Source organism: Lactuca sativa, chromosome 3 (assembly GCF_002870075.4).
Source record: "Lactuca sativa cultivar Salinas chromosome 3, Lsat_Salinas_v11, whole genome shotgun sequence".
Taxonomy (NCBI): Eukaryota; Viridiplantae; Streptophyta; class Magnoliopsida; order Asterales; family Asteraceae; genus Lactuca; species Lactuca sativa.
The window spans coordinates 163,663,895-163,684,698 of NC_056625.2; the positions used below are offsets into that span (position 1 = coordinate 163,663,895).

Sequence of the window (20,804 nt, forward strand, 5' to 3'; positions counted from 1 at the left end):
GTGAAATAGTCCCCAGTATCCAGTCGAGAGGACCGAAGGGGAGACCAGCACCTAGATATGCTAGTCAGTATCCGGTCGAGAGGACCGAAGGGGAGGCCAACACCCAGATATGCTAGTCAGTATCCGGTCGAGAGGACCGAAGGGGTAGGTCGGGCACCCAGATATGCCTAACAATATATGTATGTTATGTGGTTATATGGTATGTGGTACAGTGGGGGGAACTCAGTAAGCTTCATGCTTACGGTTTTCAGTTGTTGTTTCAGGTACCTCTTCAGTCAAGGGGAAGGAGCTGGCGCGGTAGCGGCTCATCACACACACTGTCTTGTTTTCCGCACCATGAGGCATTCTGGGATTTTGTACTCTGACATTATTATGTTTTACGTTTTGGTTTACGGTCATGAGACATGTTTTATTAAAAGTTATAATCGTATGATATTTTGTTACTCTCGTGTTGCAAATCACTTAATTAAAAATGAAATTTTTGGTCCGTATTTTTGGGATGTTACAAGTTGGTATCAGAGCCCTGGTTTGAGGGATTCGGACACACCTTCGGGGGTGTCTGAACTCAAATCGAGGGATTAAAAAGATTTTGAAAAACAAAAATGTTTTCTAAAAGGTTAAGTAAAGATTTTTAAGAAGGAACAAGTGTGTGATGTGCGCGACCGGCCGAGCTCAAGTAAGTATTCCCCAAAGTACCCATACAAGCTTAAGTTATGTTTATCAGTTTTAGTAGAATAACATGCTAGAATAGGACTAAGGATCTAGGAATGATGCCTTATGTGCCTGCTTTATGTGATTCAGTGTATGAAAATTGCATGCTAGAATTGAGTAGACAGCAGTAGGATATCCTGTTAGGGTTATGCCTGATAGTATGAGTTTAGCACTGTATGCTAGTTCCGTTTTTCTTTATGAGAGCAGAGTTGCTTGAGATTGTTCCCTTTGTTCGAATGCTTCTTGCTTTGTGCTTTGTGGGACTCTGAGTGATGAGATTTAGCCATTAGGTGAATATGTCACGTCACATGTGATCAGGGTTGAATAATCTTAGAGTGCTGGATTTGGCCCTACTGCGCAGCTCTCGTTTGAGTCTAACCGTTGTAGGGACGAGTCTGTTACTCGAAGGATTATTTGAGCCTCATCACATGTGATGGTATTCAGGTAATGGCTAATTGGCATTACAAGGAGGCCTTCAGCAGCTGAGCACCGGGAAGGGTGGAGTTAGAGATTTCCCTGGGGCAAGCCTAGGATGGGTATAGCAGTGATCAGCAGTAGTGAAAGGGATCTGGTGAAGTCAAGGTAGTCCTAGAAGAAGGTACTGATAGATGTGGAAGGTAGTATGGGCCCGTACTACTGAAAGCAGAGGATCCGTACCCGAACCAAGGAAGGCCAAGATAAGACCAGGGAACTTGTAGTAGATGTGATCCCTCAAGAAGTATCAGTATCACTAACGTATGTTATTTATGTAGTTTGAGAATGGTGGTACTACGATCGAGGCCGATAGTTGGCAGTTCAGGAGAGGGATCAGGTTCGGGATCAGGCTCCGAGCCAGTAGACGAGGGACTACGCGAATTCATCGTGTCAGAGATCACCAGGGGTATCCTGGAGTCGACCCCCATTATCTTCAGGTCGATCAAGGAAGGGATAATTGAGTTGATGGAGGATCGCCTCCGGGCATTCAGGAGCAACATGGCATTTGGCCAGTCGGGATCTCGCACACTGTCCTTTAAGGACTTTAGGGGAAGTGGTGTGCCGGATTTTCACGGGGCGAAGGACCCCATAGCTGCCAGGCGAGGGATTGCAGACCTTGAGTATGCACAGTTGACTAGCTTCTGCCCTGAGGGGTTGAAAGTGAGATTTGCACCAGGATGTTTGAGAGACCGAGCTATGGATTGGTGGGAGTCCGTTGGTGACTCATTGGGAGCCTTGGCTGTCGAGGCTATGACCTGGTCGGACTTTGTGATCAGGTTTAGGGCAGAGTTTGCGCCGGCTGTCGAGCTTCAACAGCTAGCCAGGGAGTCTTTGGACATGAGACAGACGACGGAGACCGTGGCGGAGATCACCGCCAAGTTCCGGAAGAGGGCATTGTTAGTGTTCTAGTACGCGGGTGACGAAGACATGAGGAGGACCCGCTATCATGACATGCTACGAGCTGATATTCGGGAGCATGTTAGTTTTTTCAGCTTGCCCTACTCTGGACTCTATGATTGCCATGGCAAGGGAGAGGGAGATAGATCTGGAGCACATCCGGAAGAGGGGCATGTTATGGGGGCTTCGGGGAAGAAGCCCAAGGGACCGGATGCGGGGCCGAAAGGCCAACAGGAGCGGGGCCGCTGCAGGAAATGCGGCAAGACGCACGAGGGAGCGTGCAAGTTGGGGTCGTCAGGCTGCTATAAGTGCGGCAAGTCAGGGCACTTCAGTAGGGATTGTACCGCCCCTGATACAGACGTCTGAGTTACTATGTTTCCACTGCAACCAGAGGGGCCACAAGAAGGCCAATTGCCCCCAGTTGACAGTAACAGCGCCAGTGAAGGTGCCAGCTCCAGCGACCCTGCGAATCACTGATGGCTGGCAGGGCAAGGCAGAGGCTCTAGTGGTGAGGAGCTGGGCATTTCATCTGACTACCGAGGAGGCATGCGCCGCACCCGATGTGGTGACGGGATCGTTCCATGTGAACGGTATCCCAGTTCAGGTGTTATTCGACTCGGGTGCCACCCGATCATTTGTTTCTCTTGCGCTTAGCAAGAAGTTTACGGAGTCTTTAGGCATGTTAGTTGACCTTTAGAGGTAGAATCGCCGATGATCGATTGGTGCGGGCATCAACGGTATTCAGAGATTGTGTTCCGAGGTTATTCGAGGAGCGCTACTTGGTGGATTTGGTTCCCATTCCGTTGCGTGGGAACAAGGTGATTATAGGCATGGATTGGTTGAGCCCTAATGAGGCGGTGATAGATTGCGCACAGCAGCTAGTGCGGATTAGGACCCCAAATGGGGGAGAGTTGGTGATCCATGGCGAGAGGCCACGACGTGGACCCGCAGTATGTTCAGCAGCGAGGGCTAGGCGCTACCTTCAGCAGGGTTGCGTGGGATATGTCATGTATGTTATGGATACCCGGGAGGCGGGCAAGGCGACGGTGAACGAGGTTCTAGTGGTGCGAGACTACGCTGATGTGTTCCCGGAGGAGCTTCCTGGAATACCTCCAGAACGACATGTAGAGTTCAGGATCGACCTAGTCCCTGGTGCGGCTTCGATAGCCAAGGCACCGTACCGGTTGGCTCCTCCCGAGATGCAGGAATTGTCTACGCAGCTGTAGGAGCTGTTAGACAAGGGATTCCTTAGACCGAGCAGTTCACCCTGGGGAGCCCTGATCCTGTTTGTGAAAGAGATGGACGGGTCGCATCGGATGTGTATAGATTACCGGGAGCTGAACAAGGCAATAGTAAAGAACCGTTACCCACTCCCGAGGATTGATTACCTCTTTGATCAGTTACAGGGAGCATCTTGGTTCTCCAAGATCAACTTGCGTTCAGGTTACCACCAGATGAGGGTCAGAGAGGAGTATGTGTAGAAGACCGCATTTCGGACGCGTTATGGCCATTATGAGTTCGTGGTGATGCCGTTTGGGCTCACCAATGCTCTTGCCGCGTTCATGGACCTCATGAACCGCGTGTGCAGACCGATGCTGGATCGGTCTGTGATAATTTTCATTGATGACATCTTGGTTTATTCCAAGACATAAGAGGAGCACGGGGAGCATCTGAGAGAGGTTTTGGAAACCCTGAGGAGGGAGAGCTTGTACGCTAAGTTCTCCAAGTGCGAGTTCTGGTTGCGCAAGGTACAATTCCTTGGGCACCTTGTCAACCAGAATGGTATACTGGTCAACCCGGCCAAGATAGAGGCCGTAATGAGATGGGAGGTTCTGAAGTCTCCATCCGAGATTCATAGTTTCCTAGGATTAGCGGGCTACTATCAGAGATTCATTCAGGATTTCTCCAAGATAGTCGTACCCCTGACACGGTTGACTAAGAAAGCTAGGGATGTTATTCGGGTCGGAACCGAACCGAACCGACCCGAACCCGAATAAACCGAAAACCGAATAAGGGTAATTATATGAACCGAAAACCGAACTAAATAAGCAATACGGGTTCGGTTCGGTTCGGGTATTATTTGATTCGGTTCAGTTCCGGCCCGAATAACCCAAATAACATGTACAAGATGATTAAGGAGCCGAATAACCCAAATAACATTTACAATATGATTATAAATAGTGTATTTTGTATGACTTTTTTAGCTTATGATAAACACAAATAACACGGATTAACTATTCTTGATATATGAAATCTAAAATCCAACCACCACATTCTTAAGATATAGTTATTAAGCAACATATTAAACACTAATATCTAAAACACCCAAAAATCTATCTATAAGTATATAAGTTAAACATGAAACATTACTTGGGTATTTTGGGTAACAGTCAATAGAACACAAGACCGAATAAGCAATCGTGCAAGTGGAAAAATAATGTGACTTTTCTTATTCGGTTCGGTCCTTTTGGACCGAATAAGCCCTTATTCGGGTAACCCGGACCGAATAACCCGAAAACCGAATAAGCCTTATATAGATACCCGAAAACCGAATCGAATTGCTTATTCGGGTCTAATTCGGTTTGGTTCGGTTCGGGTTTTCGGGCCAAATTCTCATCCTTAAAGAAAGTCGTGGTCTTTCGATGGGGGCCTAAGCAGCAGGCAGCGTTCGAGACTCTCAGACAGAGATTGTGCAAGGCGCCAATCTTAGCCCTGCCCGAGGGCGTAGAGGATTTTGTGGTATACTATGACGCGTCCATTTCAGGGTTGGGCGCGGTACTGATGCAGAGGGGGCATGTCATTTCCTATGCTTCGAGGCAGCTGAAACCCCACGAAGCGAACTACCCGGGGTCTTGCACCTTCGTGGTAGCTGTTGTTGTACGAGAACTCAGCCAAGGGAAGATAGGTATCCCAACTACCACCGAAGTCTAGCACGCACGCCCGTAACATATCCTCCAGGTTTTGGAAGAAGTTTCATGATGAGTTGGGCACTCGTATGCATTTTAGCACCGCCTTTCACCCGCAGATGGTTGGTCAGAGCGAGCGGACCATCCAGACTCTGGAGGATATGTTACGGGCGTGCGTGCTAGACTTCGGTGGTAGTTGGGATACCTATCTTCCCTTGGCTGAGTTCTCGTACAACAACAGCTACCACGCGAGTATTGACCGTCCCCCATTCGAGATGTTATACGGACGAAGGTGCAAGACCCCGATATGTTGGGGTGAAGTTGGCCAGAGGGTCATGGGGAGCATAGAAGTGGTGCTCAAGACGACCGAGAGGATTTAGCAGGCTTCAGACTGCGTAGAGTTGGCAGAAAAGTTACGCCGACAAGCGCCGATCAGACCTGGAGTTCCAGTTCGGGGATATGGTTCTCCTGAAAGTGTTGCCTTGGAAGGGCGTCATTTGATTCAGGAAGCGGGCCCGAGATACATTGGACCATTCAGGGTTGTAGCCCGGGTGGGCAAGGTGGCGTATAGGCTGGATCTGCCATCCGAACTCAGTCAGATCCACATCACCTTCCATGTCTCCCAGCTGCGGAAGTGCCTAGTGGATGATTCAGCAGTGGTGCCGTTAGAGGATATACAGGTTGATGACAGTCTGAATTCTATTGAGCGTCCAGTCACAATCCTCGACCGGAAGTCGAAGGATCTGAGGAACAAGAGGGTGGAATTAGTGAAGGTGCAATGGCAGCACCGAAAGGGTTCAGAGTGGACTTGGGAGCCGGTGGAGGAAATGATGAAGCATTATCCCAAGTTCTTTCAGGTTCGAGCAGCAGACTTCGAGGACAAAGTCTAAAATAAATGGAGGAGATTTGTAGCACCTGGTTCCTGGTATGTAAAATTTATCTAAGTGTTTTGCATTTTTAGCCTTGGACTCGGCGATTTGTAGGCCCGACTTGCCGAGTAGAGACGGGATATGGAACACATTTAAGTTAGCGACTCGGCGAGTCCATATTCTGGACTCGGCGAGTCCCCACTGTCTGATGAAACCCTAATTTCAAGGGTTTGCACCCTATTTAAATCATTTATTGTGCCACCAAGCTCGCCCCCTTCACCCTCGGAGCACCCTATATTGTCCAAACCTTGTTCCTTGTGAGATTGAAGTGCTTTGGTGTGTTTTCTTGAAGATTTTGAGAGAAAAATGAGAGTAGATCAAGAAGAGAAGAAGGAGGCCAGACATCTTGGTGTTATTTCAGTGATTCCTTAAGCTATAACTCAGTTTCCCTCTGTTTTCATGCTTATAGTCCCTTAAAGCTCCATTAAAGTCCTTCTTGAGCCATTTCCCAAGCTTGGATATGAATTAGGGTCTGGATAAGCTGATTAACCTTTAGATCTAGGCATGATTCAGCTCCAGGAGCTCGGATCTACTGCCTTTATGGAGCCATATTGCATGAAAGCCCTATATCTACTCTATTAGTGCATTTTGAGCCCTAAAACCTTTATTGGTGTTTATTTACACGTAAAGTCGGAAACTTTACGTGTTAATCAAGCCCTAGGAACCCAGATCTATGTATGGCATGAGCTGGATTCAAGCAAAATCGAGCATATAGTATTTGCATGCGAAAGACTCGGCGATTCGTTTATCGGACTCGGCGAGTCAAGTCGCGAGTCCCCGAGTTTTCCCCATTTTCGTGTTGCTGAGTGGAGTAGTGAGTCAGGGGGTGTGACTCAGTGGGTCGGAAGCCAGACTCACTCATAAAGGAACTCGGCGAGTCAATGCCCTGACTCGGCGAGTTCAAGGCAATATTCTTGTCTCAAGAACAGACTCGACGAGTTGTTCATACAACTTGGCGAGTCTCAGCATAGAGTGTTCTTCGGATGAAGATGAACTCGACGAGTTGCTCATACAACTCGGCGAGTAGGATGAAGGACTTCGTACATCAGTTTAGAAGGAGAACTCGTTGAGTCAATGCCTAACTCGACGAGTAGAATCGGGATTAAGGACAATCGAATGGGATAGGACTCGACGAATTGGAAAGCCAACTCAGCGAGTCGGGTCAACTGGAAGTTGACTTTAGCTTGGACTTTGACCTGGTCAAGGGTAAAAGGGGTCATTTTACCCTAAGTACATCTAGCAGTGTTTGATTGAACGTTTTGTGGGAATTATAGCCGGAGGACTTCCGGAACAGCAGCAACAGTAGACAGTCAGGGAAGTTTAATGATTTGTTTGTTTCCTTCTATGACAACCACAAAAACATGGTTCCCTACTTCCCGAAGTATTTTCTTATGAAGGAGCATTCTCTGTTATGATCAAGGGGAACAAGCAATTTAGAAATGTCCATATTGCAACTAAAATACCGCTGGTGTTTGAGATAAATTTATACCCACATAGGATTAAAAAAAAAACTTATGGAGTCCGAAATTGGTGTCTACAATGTAAAAATAAAGTGAGTTTCAAATGTATTTTCTATGAATGCAGTCCGAAATGTCAGATTTTTTAAATTATTTTATCACGTGTCATAAAAAATTAGAAATATTTGACGCAAAATGATGGTCAAATCGGCAAATGCTCAAAAATTAGAATAGTTTCCTATAATCCACATTTGATCATTTTTGTGATTATTCATTGATTTTAAAGTACAATCATCCTTAATAAATAAAGGTTTTTTTGACACATGTCATATATTCTCTTTCATTTTGACAGTTGTCATTTTGTTACAATTTTAGAAATTTTATTTTCCACTTATCATTTTTTAAGGATTTCTATTTACTTAAAATAAAATTCCATAAAATTGTAATGGGTTCTATAAGAAAATAAAATAATCCTATTAATCCTATTAATTTGGTAATAAATTCTCATAAATACTTCAAACGATTTAGTTTCTTTTACAAATTTTCAGAAGATTATATTATGTTATGTAAAATATTACATTATAAAATATTTCATATTTATATATTGATGTTAAAATTTTATTTTTAATGAACTCGTGTAATACAAAGGTATCACACCTAGTAGAGTATCTAACATAAAAATGAGTATAAACTCTAAAAATGATTACACTCTCCTATCCTTAAAAGTTATTGCAAATTCTACACGCGTCAATGGCAAAATCGTCATACAAAAAATCAGGTTATTTTGTTATTGTTAATTATATTTTGTTTTTCAAGGCATTTAATAATTTACTTTTACCCAATTTCTCTTCGAATGGTATCTCGTATTCCAAACTTGAAAGAAAAATGATGAAAAACTTATATCCCAATAAAAACTTAATGTATCAAAATCACCCTTTTACATTGTATTTGAAAGTATACATCGACCATACCTATATTCCTTCTACATGCAATTTACCTTGAAAAACAACAAATTTAAATCATGGATAAAATGGTCATTTCACCTGTTTTCACACTGCCCAAAAAGGTTTTGCTTTTGAATTATTTGTTAGAGTTTCTTCATTAGTTTCCTCAATGTCATCATCTTCTTCTTCTTCATCTCCATACTCCATAAGACTGATTAAAGTTTCTAAAAACAATAATAAAACATAAGAAATATATATATATATATATATATATATATATATATATATATATATATATATATATATATATATATATATATATATAATATTCAAACTACAATGCTATAATACATCAATTATTGAGTTTGTAAACTTACCAGGTACAGATTTGGTTTCTGGTGTTTTTACGATATTGCCCTCGACCACCTTTGCTGTTGAATTAAATTTAGGGGGTCGTGGAGGAGGTGGCATCATTCCGTTGGTCATCGGAGTCGGAATCGGAATAGGTGATTCCATCTTTGTACTACTTTTGGAATTCACTTCATTTTGCTTCAAGATTCCTGATGCCTGAAACAAATCATAACCACACAATCCAAAAATATAAAAGTCAAAAGTCAAAAAAAAGACGAAATTAGCCCTCGAAAGTAATTAGGCATGGAATGACTGCAGAGTGGGTCCGGGTCCCAGTTAAAAAGCGCCACATCAGCACCAGTTTGCTTGCGTTAAAAACCCTGTGAAAATACAAATGTCCAACAGACAGGTCCAGTATCAGGTGTAAGGTCAGAGAAAATACCTGTAATATTAAGTAGTAAAAGTCAGAACACCAAAATATAATGTTAAGAATTAATTAATTAATCAAAGAAATGAGAATCTTCAATTGTCTATTTTTATTTTAAAAGTGATTATCTGATTTTTAAGTAACATATTTATGTTTTATCATTATCTGATTCTTTTTTAGAGTCGGATAAAAAAAATATTATTTGTAATTTAAGTTTTATTCCAACTAAGATATCATAAAAAAGTAAAATTATTTCATTGCAAAACAAATGAAGCTATATACTTTTAGATATAAGAGCAACCTAAAAAATAAAAATAAATATTACAAATTTTGGGTTTGTATATGAAAATATGTTAATGGTGGCCTCTATAGGAAAAAAAATCACAAATTGGGTGTATTTTTTTATTTTTTTTTTATAAAATTAAACTTCTACTCTAATAAATAAAAATATTTTTTTGCCACATGTCACACTCATTAATTTTGACGTGTGTCGTTTTGTGGTTATTTTAAATTAAATTTTTTCCACATGTCATTTTATGGTTTTTTTTTCATTTTATTAAATTTCACATAATATTTAAACTAGTTGTGAGACCCGTATATTATACAGGTTAATTAAAACAAAATGTTAACTACGAATGATTAAACAGGAAGTTTATTTTAATTTGAAATTTGAAATAAGTAAAAATTATGAGAAAAATTTTTTTTAAAAAAAAAACATTCAAAAAAATAAATTAAAGTTATATGTTTAGTTGTCAGACCTGTGTACTAAGCATATTAATTATAAAAAAATGTTAAATATGAAGGTTTAAACTGTAAATTTATTTAAAATCGAAATTGAAGTTACAAATTTGAAATTTGAAATTAATATAGTCATTATGGTATGTTTAATTTATGGAAACCAAATTAATGATATATTGAAAATCCCTATTCTAATAAAAGAATAGTTTTATTCTCTTTTGACATGTGTCGTCCTATTAAGCCTCCTAATTAATGCATCAGTTGTCAATCTATTGATTCTCCATTTTAAATTTTAAATATTTCACTCTAATTACATTAAATTAATAACATTAGAATAAAATTAATACAAATTATAAAGTGATTTAATTTCACATATTTATTTAAATCAATGATTAAAATTTATATAAAAAAATCTCTTAATTAATAATTTATTTAAAATAATTGATTAATAATTTTAAGTTTTTACTATAAAAGTTTAATTAATTTTGTAACCGTGGTTTCCATAGGTTATAAACTAGTGAAAAATGAAATAAATGACAAGTGGAAAATAAATATCTCAAAATTATAACAAAATGACATGTGACATAATGCATGAGAGAATGACATATGGCAAAATTATTTTCATTAATGCAACTTTCCTTCTAATTTTTAAATTTTTAAATTAAAGCCCAATTATTTCCTTTGTTTATTTATTTAAATGATTTGTTTAAATTTATAAGAGAAATGAGCATTTCAATTTCAATAATTCAATACTTTTCTCATTTTTTTTATAAATTCAAACTATTAAATGTTTAACTTTTTTTTTTGAATAAACTACACAGGTCTCACAACTAGTTATTAAACAAAAAAGCACAACAGTCAACAAAAAGCCGCCATGTGGCAACCGACTCTTTCGGTGTTTTTTTCTTTTTCTTTTTAAATTATATTTCTTTTTTTCTTTGTGATTTGGTCACCAAATTATAATCACCAATAAAGATATATTTAAGAGGTGAGAGAACAGAGCACAGATACCTGGTGTGTTTTGAGCTGCCCGGGCTGCCCGAGATCAGTGATGGGCAGTTCTTGAAATTTGCGTTTGTGAGTGTGAGGGGGTCGTTTTTCTTTTTCCATCTCTAAATTTGCATTTCCAATTATTTGGGTTTGGGTAGATATAATGGGAGATGTAGATTGCTTAAGGGCTAAGGCAACTTGTTGCAAAGGGGTAGTTTGTGGGTATATCCCACCATACCCATTGTAGCTCGTACCAGGAGGTGGAGGAGGAGGAGTTATATGTGAAATGACTGTTTTGCCCCCAGGGGTAGTAACGGAAGAAGCTGCTTCTAACTCACTCTGGACTCTGGTCAACAATGGCGGAGGTGGTGGAACAGCACCATAAACCTTACATGATGATACCCTGGAAAATCAAAATGATGTAATCAGAAATGACCCCTTAATAACAAGGGTATTTTCGTCTTTTAGTAAAAAGAGAAGAACCCTAGGAATAGGGAAAAGGCCTAATGCCATAAAAGCCCTTAAGTTTGGCAGAAATGTTCGGTTTTATCCTTTTGTGTATTTCTGGTTCATTAAAGTCGGAAGTTTGCAATTTTTTTTTTCCAATTTTACCCTTTTGCGTATTTCTGGTTCATTAAAGTCGGAAGTTTGCAAAAAAAAAATTCCAATTTTACCCTTTTGAGTAATTCTGGTTCATTAAAGTCGGAAGTTTGCAATTTTTTTTTCCAATTTTACCCTTTTGAGTTATTCTGGGTCATTAAATCCCTTATGTTAGGCATAAATGTTCTGTTTTACCAGGTAAACCTTCAAAAAGGGTAAAATGCAAAAAATAAATAAATAAATAAAATCGAACCTCCGGCTTTAATGAGCCAGAAATACGCAAAAGGGTAAAACCGAACATTTCTACCAAACTTAAGGGCTTTTAGGTCATTATGCCTTGTCAAATCCATCAAACATGGAATTTGAAGGTTTCTGACTGAATTGAATTCCATCCATTTTGCAACCAAACATGCCATGGAATGAAATCTTGAATTCCAATTTGTCAGAATCCGCAAACCAACCTTCTTATGCATGAGGGTATTTTGGTCTTTTGATAAAAAAAGAATGAAATTGAATTCTTCCCCCCCTCCCCCCCCCCCCCCCCCACGAAAAAATCCATTAAACATGGAATCCAAGATTCCATCAATCTGGCAACCAAACACCATGGAATGGAATCACAAACTCCAATTCCACCAAAATCTGAATACATGAATACAGGATGGAATGTTACCTAGAGGCACCACATTCTGCACATATTGTATCCAGAAGATTCTCAGCCAGAAGCTTTGCATGTTCAAGGCTTTTTGGATTACTACTTGACAAAAAAAGATGTAGTGATTGTTGTTCTGCAAGCAAAAAATACGAAATTTACAACTTAAAAAATTGAAAAACCAAAAAAAAGATATTACAAAATTAACATATATAGAGTTATATAATATACTACTACCTTCGGAATTAGAAATTCCAGGGTTTCCTGAACCACGCCCTTTTAGTAAAACTGTTGATCCTGTTTCATTCATAATGTGATTTACATACTGATCCTGCATTTTCAAAACCCAACCAGAAGCAACACAAAAAGAACTCCCCCAATCGTATGGAGATGTTAGGGAAAGCTTAGAAATTAGAACTTTCATCTTCATCAGTAATGCTAACATTATTAAATTATCACTAAACACATACTCATAAAAATGGATTACAAGTTTATTGATCTAGAGTAAAACAAATGGATACTTGGTTCTCATTCCTTGATATTAACCCTATACTGTGTCTGTGTGTGTGTGTGAGAGAGAGAGAGAGAGAGAGAGAAGCTCACATTTGGTCCACGAATACGGGCAATAATGTTCAAAGATGGATCTGGTTCAAAGCCCAAGAACACACATGTGCTAAAAGGGTGAACCACCTGATCAAAATTAAAAGTTTCCTAATGTTATAATTTGGGAAATTTTCAAAATTTGATTAATTGGTATTTCACATTTTTCACCTTCAATCCATTGGTTAAAACACCTTGCTTCATGATTTCCTCTATCATGGCAGCTGCTTGATCAACTGCTTTTATCCTGTCTGCTGTTGTTTCCAACTACAGCAGAAAAGAAAAATAAGTATTTTTTACATGTTTTCATCAGAGTTATCATCATAGGTTAAATGTATGAATTCTTTGATACAGAAAGCACAAAGAAACTTACATGGGTGCCAGCTGAAACATGAAGATATAATGGTTTTTCACCATCAGAAGGTGCGTTTGGAGGACGATATTTACCCCTACAGAATTCCTTCAGTATCTTTATAAAGCAACAAAGGAAAAACTAAAAAGGCATGAGATATGAGGTGAGCTACTTGCCTAGTTATCACTATGGCACCAGTGCATTTCTGAATCTGAAAAAGTTAGAACACCAACACCCTATTAATGGTAAGTAACAAACTTGAAAATTCACTTCTACCCCAAAAAACATGTCTTATGTGTATCTCAGCAGCTTTCTTGGACATTAATAACTAAAGAGATAGAAGAATGTGGAGTTTAATTCACCTCTTCTTGCGTTTGGCGTTTTGTAAGCTTGTAACGTATGGAAGACTCTGCATCATTTATGACAATTTCTCTAGCTATTAACTCCTCTTGAATCTTTGGCTACAAGAAGGATGTGCAGTTAATGACAAAAAGAACAAAAATCAAATGTCTCCATGGTATCTTACTTGAATCTTTTGGGCCAATGCAGTTGCATGCTGCTGCATTGAGGGTGCTGGATAAAGCTGCTGTAAATGTCCATAACTAGAAGTAAGAGGATTTATCAAAGAAGCGCCAGAAGCTGGAGGAACACCAGGATGTGTGATCCCAACAAATGATCCCATGTTGAGCAAAGGAAGCACTCCAGGGACTGCTACTCCCGCTGTCACCAAGGACTCAGCTGGCTGATCCCATTTCCTCTTTTTCCTGAAAAAAAGTAATTTGCAAAACCATAAACATGATGTAAACCCTAAATCGCTATCACAAATTTACCAATTAGGATAAATGACGAGCATAAACAATCCGCATTAGATGTAATTCTATTAGTAGATAAGAAAACAAGCTTTTGATGGAAAATTTTGAGAAATTAGACGATTAAGAATGCATAAAACTAGGGTTTAAAATGTAGGAAATTTGACACCTTTGCTTCGTGTTGGATGAATCGGATGCAGGCGTGGAATCAGGCATCGAAACCCTAGCGCAATCGTCTTCTGTCATGCTGTCGTGGCTTGATTGAGGTTTGCTTTATCTTTTGGGGTTTCACAGACTCCGATACGAAGAGATTCTGAACACTGGGTACCCATTGGCTTTTACGGTTAGATTAATGTCTTTCCGTTAAATTTACACAAATCCTCCCCGACTTGTGTACAAGTTCAAGTTACGCCCCCGTACTTTTATAACGTACACTAGGAACCCCAAAAGCAATAGAAGATAAGTTGATGATAAGTGTCCTATTTAAGGTGATTATTATACATTTTAAAAGTCGTTGCAGATTAACCATAGTTACCAGGAACGTCAAATTGCCTTCGATTTTCGTTATGGGTCGTGCGTTCCGGTTCGTGGTACACTTTCGTACCGAACACAATTGGATCGCGACCTGGATCGTCATATTGGTCGATCCCGATTTCGTATCTGCTTCAATAGGATCGCAAATTAATCGTCGATGGAACATGAATTGATGAAATTGGGAACGCGAATTGGTGTATTGGGATCAATCGCTGGTACGAGCGGGAAATCAATTGGTTCGCCGACTGGTATAATTGACATCCCGTTTTTTCTGTCTATGCGATACAATGGATTTTCAATTGATTACGTTTTTTATTTAAGTAGCTATTCTCACATTCTGTAATTGATTTAATTGATATCGGTGGATCAATTATATGATTTCACATTGATTTTCCTTTGATTTAATTGATTTCATAAATCATAATTGTGTGAATTCCTATACTTATATATACAACATTACACCCATGGTGAACTTCACAATTCACTCTTCTCTTTCACACTAACACCGATACACAATTTTCTTCATTCTCTCTTCACAGTAACATAATACTCTATTATTGTAATAATGGCTTTTGGTAAAAGGGGGTCTACTTCTGCTCAAAACAATGTAGAGGCTACAACAGACCACATTGTGATGTTTGAGAATGAAGATAGCATCGAAGATGACACAGTTGTAGAGGATAATAATGAAGTTTAGAGCAAAGAAATGAAGGATGACAAACCACTTATGCAAGAAGTCACCATAATTAAATCTGCAGATAGCAAAAACGCAGGGGGTTCAAAGGTTTGGGAATGTAAGCATTGAAAGCAAAAGTTTACAAGTTCTTACACCATAATTTATGTTCACTTTTTTGGTGCTACTGATGGGAAAAAAGCACAGATTAAAAGGTGCAGTGCAATATTAAAAGATCGGGAGAAGTATCAAAGGTTGATGAATAAAGTGAAAGCTGTTGAAAAGGTAGGTGTTTCTCGTGCTTTGAAAAGTTTTATATTCAGTAACAAGATGCATCTTCTTCTTTGTCTAAGAAACCCATTAAAGAATCATTTAGCAAAATGGAAAGAAACATGGTGGACCTGAAGATTATGAGAGGATTATGTGCTAATGGCATTCCTTTCAACTTTTTGAGAAATCCATAATTTCTCGAGATGGTTAGAGCAATCAACAAAGCACCCGCTGGTTACAAACCACCATCAAGTGAAAAAGCAAGGATTGTTTTGCTTGATGAATGCCTCAGAGATGTTGAAAAAGATTTAACTCCAATCAAGGACACATGGTATTCCCAAGGTGTTTCCATTGTATCCGATGGGTGGAAAAATGTGAAACACAAACCTCTTATTAATGTTCTTGCGGTGAACAGTCGTGGAGCAATTTCATGTATGCAGAGGATTTCTCTGGTCTGGAAAAAATAGGTGTGGCGATAGCAGAATACTTGCTTAGTGCTATTGAAAAAGTAGGACCAAACAATGTCCTTCAAGTTATTACAGATAATGCAGCAACTTGATTTTTAAAGACCTTGACAAAGAGTTTTATTGGTTGTTCAACAAATATAGGAGAGGAAAAGTGATTGTTAACTATTTCCTAAACCACAATCAAGCTTTAACCATTTTTAGAGACAACTCACAGTTAGAATTGTTACAAGTGGCCAAGACAAGATTTGTGTCCCATTACATTTTATTGAAAAGGTTAATGGATTGTATAGAGGCTCTTGCTACAACCATTGCCTTAAATTCTTGGAGAGATTGGGTAAAAAATGTAGATGAAAACAATAGAGTTACTGGAGCCACAGCTGTTGACACCATAAGAAGTGAAGAGTTCTGGGAAGATGTTGAAAGTATTTTAGCAATTACAAAACCAAATTTCTTGTTGATAAAGTTTTGTGATGGTGAGGGATCAAAAATTAGAGAAATATATGAAAAAGGGATAATATGTTTGGAGAAATTAAGGATGTTATGTTAGATAATAAATATCCTTCTTATTACCGGCAAGTGGAGAAAATTGTGCTATCGAGATGAGAGAAGATGACGATTCCGTTGCATTGCTTGGCATTTGCTTTATCGCCTCGATTTTATGATATACATTATCTTAGCATGTTAGAACCAGGTGGAATGCCCAGAAAAGCTCCTAATCTCGACAAAGAAGTGGTACTCGATTGTATGGAAGCTTTTAAAAGAATAGGTGAAAGCCCATAAGAAGAGCGCATGTTGCATGAGCAGTTTGCGAAATTCCAAATGAAGAAGGGGCTCTACTCAATGGCGGCAGCTCAAATGGATGCAGTAACCATGGACGCGATCGATTGGTGGTCAAGTTATGGGTCAGAAACTCCAGATTTGGCTGATGTTGCAAAGAAAGTTTTGTCACAGCCGATTAGTAGCTCGTTGGCAGAAAGAAACTGGAGCACCTACTCTTACATACACAATGTGAAGAGAAACCGCTTAAATACCAAAAGAGCTGACAAAGTTATGTTTATCCATTCAAACATTCATCTACAGTCACGCTTTTCTGAAAGTTACAAAACGGGACCACACAAAAAATGGGATATAAATCCGGAAAATGCATATTTAGAAGGGCCAAGTACAAGATTTGAGGAAATGCAATGGGAGAATTTAGACGAAGATGAAGCTAATGTGGGTGGAAACGGGAAAAAGCAAAGGGTTAATTAATTTCATTTTGTGTTCCAGTTTTTTATTTTTCTGTTAAAGAACAATGTTTTTTTTGAAGTTATGACTTATGATTTATGGAATTTGGAATAATTATGTGTTATTTAATATCATTTTTACTTTTATGTTGATTACTAAATCATAGTGTATTTGTTTTATTTATATATGGTATTTCGTATCGGAGTAACTGGTAAAACGTTCCGCGTACCCGATTCGCATTCCGAATTAAACTACCCCCTCATACCAAAAATAAAAAATACCAATCCTCGTTCCCATTTTTGTTCCTCATTCTAGGGCGTTCCACATTCCATGTGACTATGGTTCCTCCACCATTTCACCGCTATTATGCTCCACTGAATTTCTTCCACATCATCTGCAAACCTTTCCATCCATCGATTTCCTTATACATAAGAACACCTAAATTTCCTCATTTTCTTCATCTTTTTTGCTATGTCGCTCCACAATCACATCTTAGTCACTTTTCTAAATCGATTGAACCCTTAATCGTTGATTGGAGGTCGTTACCATCTCCTTTTGCTCCAATTGGAGATGGAGGCTAGCGAAACTCAAACCTCATTGATCTTGAAGTACAAAAAGTTGATATGCGAGGCCTTTAATTCCAGTCAATGCGGATGAAGATGTTATGCCGTATTTAGCACACTACACATAATTAACTCTACCATTACACTTGTATTCGTATTACCTTCAGCATCTTTGTAATCTCATATTTAAATCAATAAAATACATCAAGGTTGGTGATTGTTATCACCTCCTAAGGTTTTATGATGGATATCCTATAAAGGATCAAGGGCTTTCCTTATAACTCATTTGTCTCACTTTGATCACTATTTTGTACTTACATTGTACTAACACCACAAACTCTTATACAATTTGGTTGAATTATACCTGATCGATTTTTGACCAAAACAATTTGGCGCCCACCATAGGGCCATGGTGTTCATAATCGTTCGAGAATCATGTCTACCCTCTTCCTTCATTCCTGTCATTTCCTCCAAAAACCTTCCTCCTATAAAAGCAAATTATTGTGACTGAATGACTTAATTGTATTCCCAGATTTACATGCCTTATATAGGTAGATTACAGGCTTCTAATTTGAACGAATCTACAAGAGAATTTATAGGATCTATTTGACTGTACATTTGAATATATAAATTGAATACAGGGAATTATAAACGTGTTGTATAGCTTTGGGCTTCTGTGATTCATTAGGCTGTTGTGATGTTGTATTGGGCTCTATATCCTTGATACGCCCCCGTAAGATGGAGGATCCATCGAAGACTCCAATCTTGGATCTGTTTTTCAGAAATGGTGCTTGAGTAAGAGGCTTGGTTAACATATCTGCTACCTGATCTTGAGAATAAACATGCAGTACTTTGAGAAGACCCGAGGGAATATGTTCCCTGACAAAGTGATAATCAAGGGCCACATGCTTCATTCGAGAGTGATAGATTAGATTTTCACAGAGATACGTAGCACCAATATTGTCACAAAATAGTGTTGGGGTAGTGGTTGTAGATACACCTAGCTCATGTAGTAAGTTTTTTAGCCAAATAAGTTCAGCTGAAGCATTGGCTAAGGCTTTATATTCCGCTTCTGAAGATGAGCGAGCCACTATCTTTTGGTGTGTGGATTTTCATGACACAATATTGATACCTAGATACAACAAATAGGCTGTTGTAGAGTGTCCGACACTGTGAACTCCACCCCAATTAGTATCGGAGAAGGCTGAGAGTGTGAGTGAGGAATTTCGGTTAAGAACTAGTCCATGGTGAATCGTACCTTTTAGATAACGCAGCAAACGTTTGAGAGCTTGCCAATGAGTTTGGAGAGGATTATGCATGAATTGAGATAGTTTGTTTACATCAAAGGAAATATCGGGACGAGTGAAGGCTAAGTATTGAAGAGAACCAACCAGTTTACGAAGGGATTTGCATCAACTGTGGGTGACTGATCAGTGATAGATAATGGTTCAGTGGCACTTGAAGGTGTTGTTACATCTTTGGCACCTTCCATGTGAAATTGATTAAGAATATCTTGAATATGACGATGTTAAGAAAGACAGAGACTTGTAGGTGTGGGAATTACTTAAACTCCTAAGAAGTGATGAAGCATATCAAGGTCTTTAAGAGAAAATTTTGTGCTTAAGGATGTGATAAAGTGGTTGAGAAAGTTGTTGTCGTTTCCTATTAGCATGATGTAACATCCCAAAAATACGAGCCAAAAATTTCATTTTTTTAAAACATGTACTTAGCGAAACATTAGAAATAGACGTTCAACAATCATATCATTTCACAAAAGGTAGAGCATGTCTGGAAAACATTTTGTTTAAACATAAAAGTGTCAGAGTACAAATCCCCAGGAAGATCTCATGATGCGGAATACAAGCATGTGTGTGATGTACCGCTACCGCGCCAGCTCCTTCCCCTTCGAAGAAGAGGTACCTGAAACCAAAACTGAAAACTGTAAGCACGAAGCTTAGTGAGTTCCCCCAACATACCACATACCATACATTCACATATCATGCATACTGTCGGGCAATTCTGGGGTGCCCGACCTACCCGATACGGCCATTCTGGGGTGCCGACCTACCCGTGTCAAGCCGTTCTTGGGTGCTGACTACCTATGTCAAGCCATTCTGGGGTGCTGACTACCCATCGGTCCTAACAACTGATCCTCGGGGACTATTTCAACCCTACTGCTACTATCACATATATCATAACATAACATATTATCAGACATATCTGGGGTGTCCGATCTACCCTTCGGTCCTAACGACCGAACTTGGGGACTATCCCCCTCCTACTACCACTATCACATATAACATATCATGCCAGCATATAAACATATCATCACATACTGTCAGACATATCTGGGGTGTCTGGCCTACCCTTCGGTCCTAACAACCGGACTCTACTACTATCACATATACATATCATGCCAGCATATAACATATCAGATAGTAGGAAACCTAGATGATATCACAAAGACAATCATCTAATCATACAACTCCTACTGGTGGGCCGGCATTGTGGTCGTCGACCCACCGCTACTGGAAGGTAACTCACCTCAAAGTAGCCGTTGATCGGTGTGGGAACTAACTGTCTTCTGTTGCTGCCGCTCCGGAAATCCTCCGGCTAATAATTCCCACAAAACACTTAGTAAAATACTGCTAACCGACCTCAGGATAAAATGACCATTTACCCCTAACCAACCAAGAGTCAAAGTCAAAGTCAACTGCCAGTTGACCTGACTCGCCGAGTTGGCTTGCCAACTCGACGAGTCCCTGTCCCTTAGTCTGACCATAAATCCGTCTCTACTCGTCGAGTTAGGCGCTGACTCGACGAGTTCTCCTTCTAAACCCAAGGCCAATAGTCCTTCATCCCACTCGCCGAGTTGTATGAACAACTCGCCGAGTTCATCTTCATCCGAAGAACACTCTAAGCTGTGACTCGTCGAGTTGTATGAACAACTCGCCGAGTTGTTCTTGAGGCAAGAAGATTGCCTTGAACTCGCCGAGTCATGGCATTGACTCGCCGAGTTACCTCATGAGTGAGTCTGGCTTCCGACCCACTGAGTCACACCCAATGACTCACTACTCCAACCCGCAAATACGGAAAGGGGGAAAACTCGGGGACTCGCGACTCGACTCGCCGAGTCAGATGAACGACTCGCCGAGTCGGCCACATGCAAAAACTATACATGCGATTCTGCTTGAATCCAACTCATGTCAATCATAGATCTGGGTTTCTAGGGCCTG

At 39.7% G+C, this 20,804-nt stretch overlaps 1 protein-coding gene across 4 annotated transcripts; it reads right to left on the reverse strand.

Moving 5' to 3' along the window:
* Positions 1-8,271: 8,271 nt before the first annotated feature.
* Positions 8,272-14,160, reverse strand: LOC111890359 (protein RIK). 4 transcript variants are annotated; one of them, XM_023886483.3, is made up of 12 exons: positions 14,004-14,160; positions 13,552-13,789; positions 13,388-13,486; positions 13,202-13,236; positions 13,047-13,122; positions 12,845-12,940; positions 12,677-12,763; positions 12,311-12,404; positions 12,095-12,209; positions 10,846-11,227; positions 8,696-8,885; positions 8,272-8,542 (listed from the first exon to the last, which is right to left on the reverse strand). In XM_023886483.3, exons 1-12 carry the CDS (start codon positions 14,078-14,080, stop codon positions 8,424-8,426), a joined length of 1,608 nt encoding a protein of 535 aa, XP_023742251.1. In that variant the 5' UTR covers positions 14,081-14,160; the 3' UTR covers positions 8,272-8,423. The 4 variants fall into 4 exon arrangements, with proteins under 4 accessions (XP_023742251.1, XP_023742250.1, XP_052625398.1 ...); XM_023886482.3 differs by having other exon boundaries at positions 12,308-12,404; XM_052769438.1 differs by lacking the exon at positions 8,272-8,542 and having other exon boundaries at positions 8,829-9,049; positions 12,308-12,404.
* Between the last annotated feature and the right edge of the window lie 6,644 nt (positions 14,161-20,804).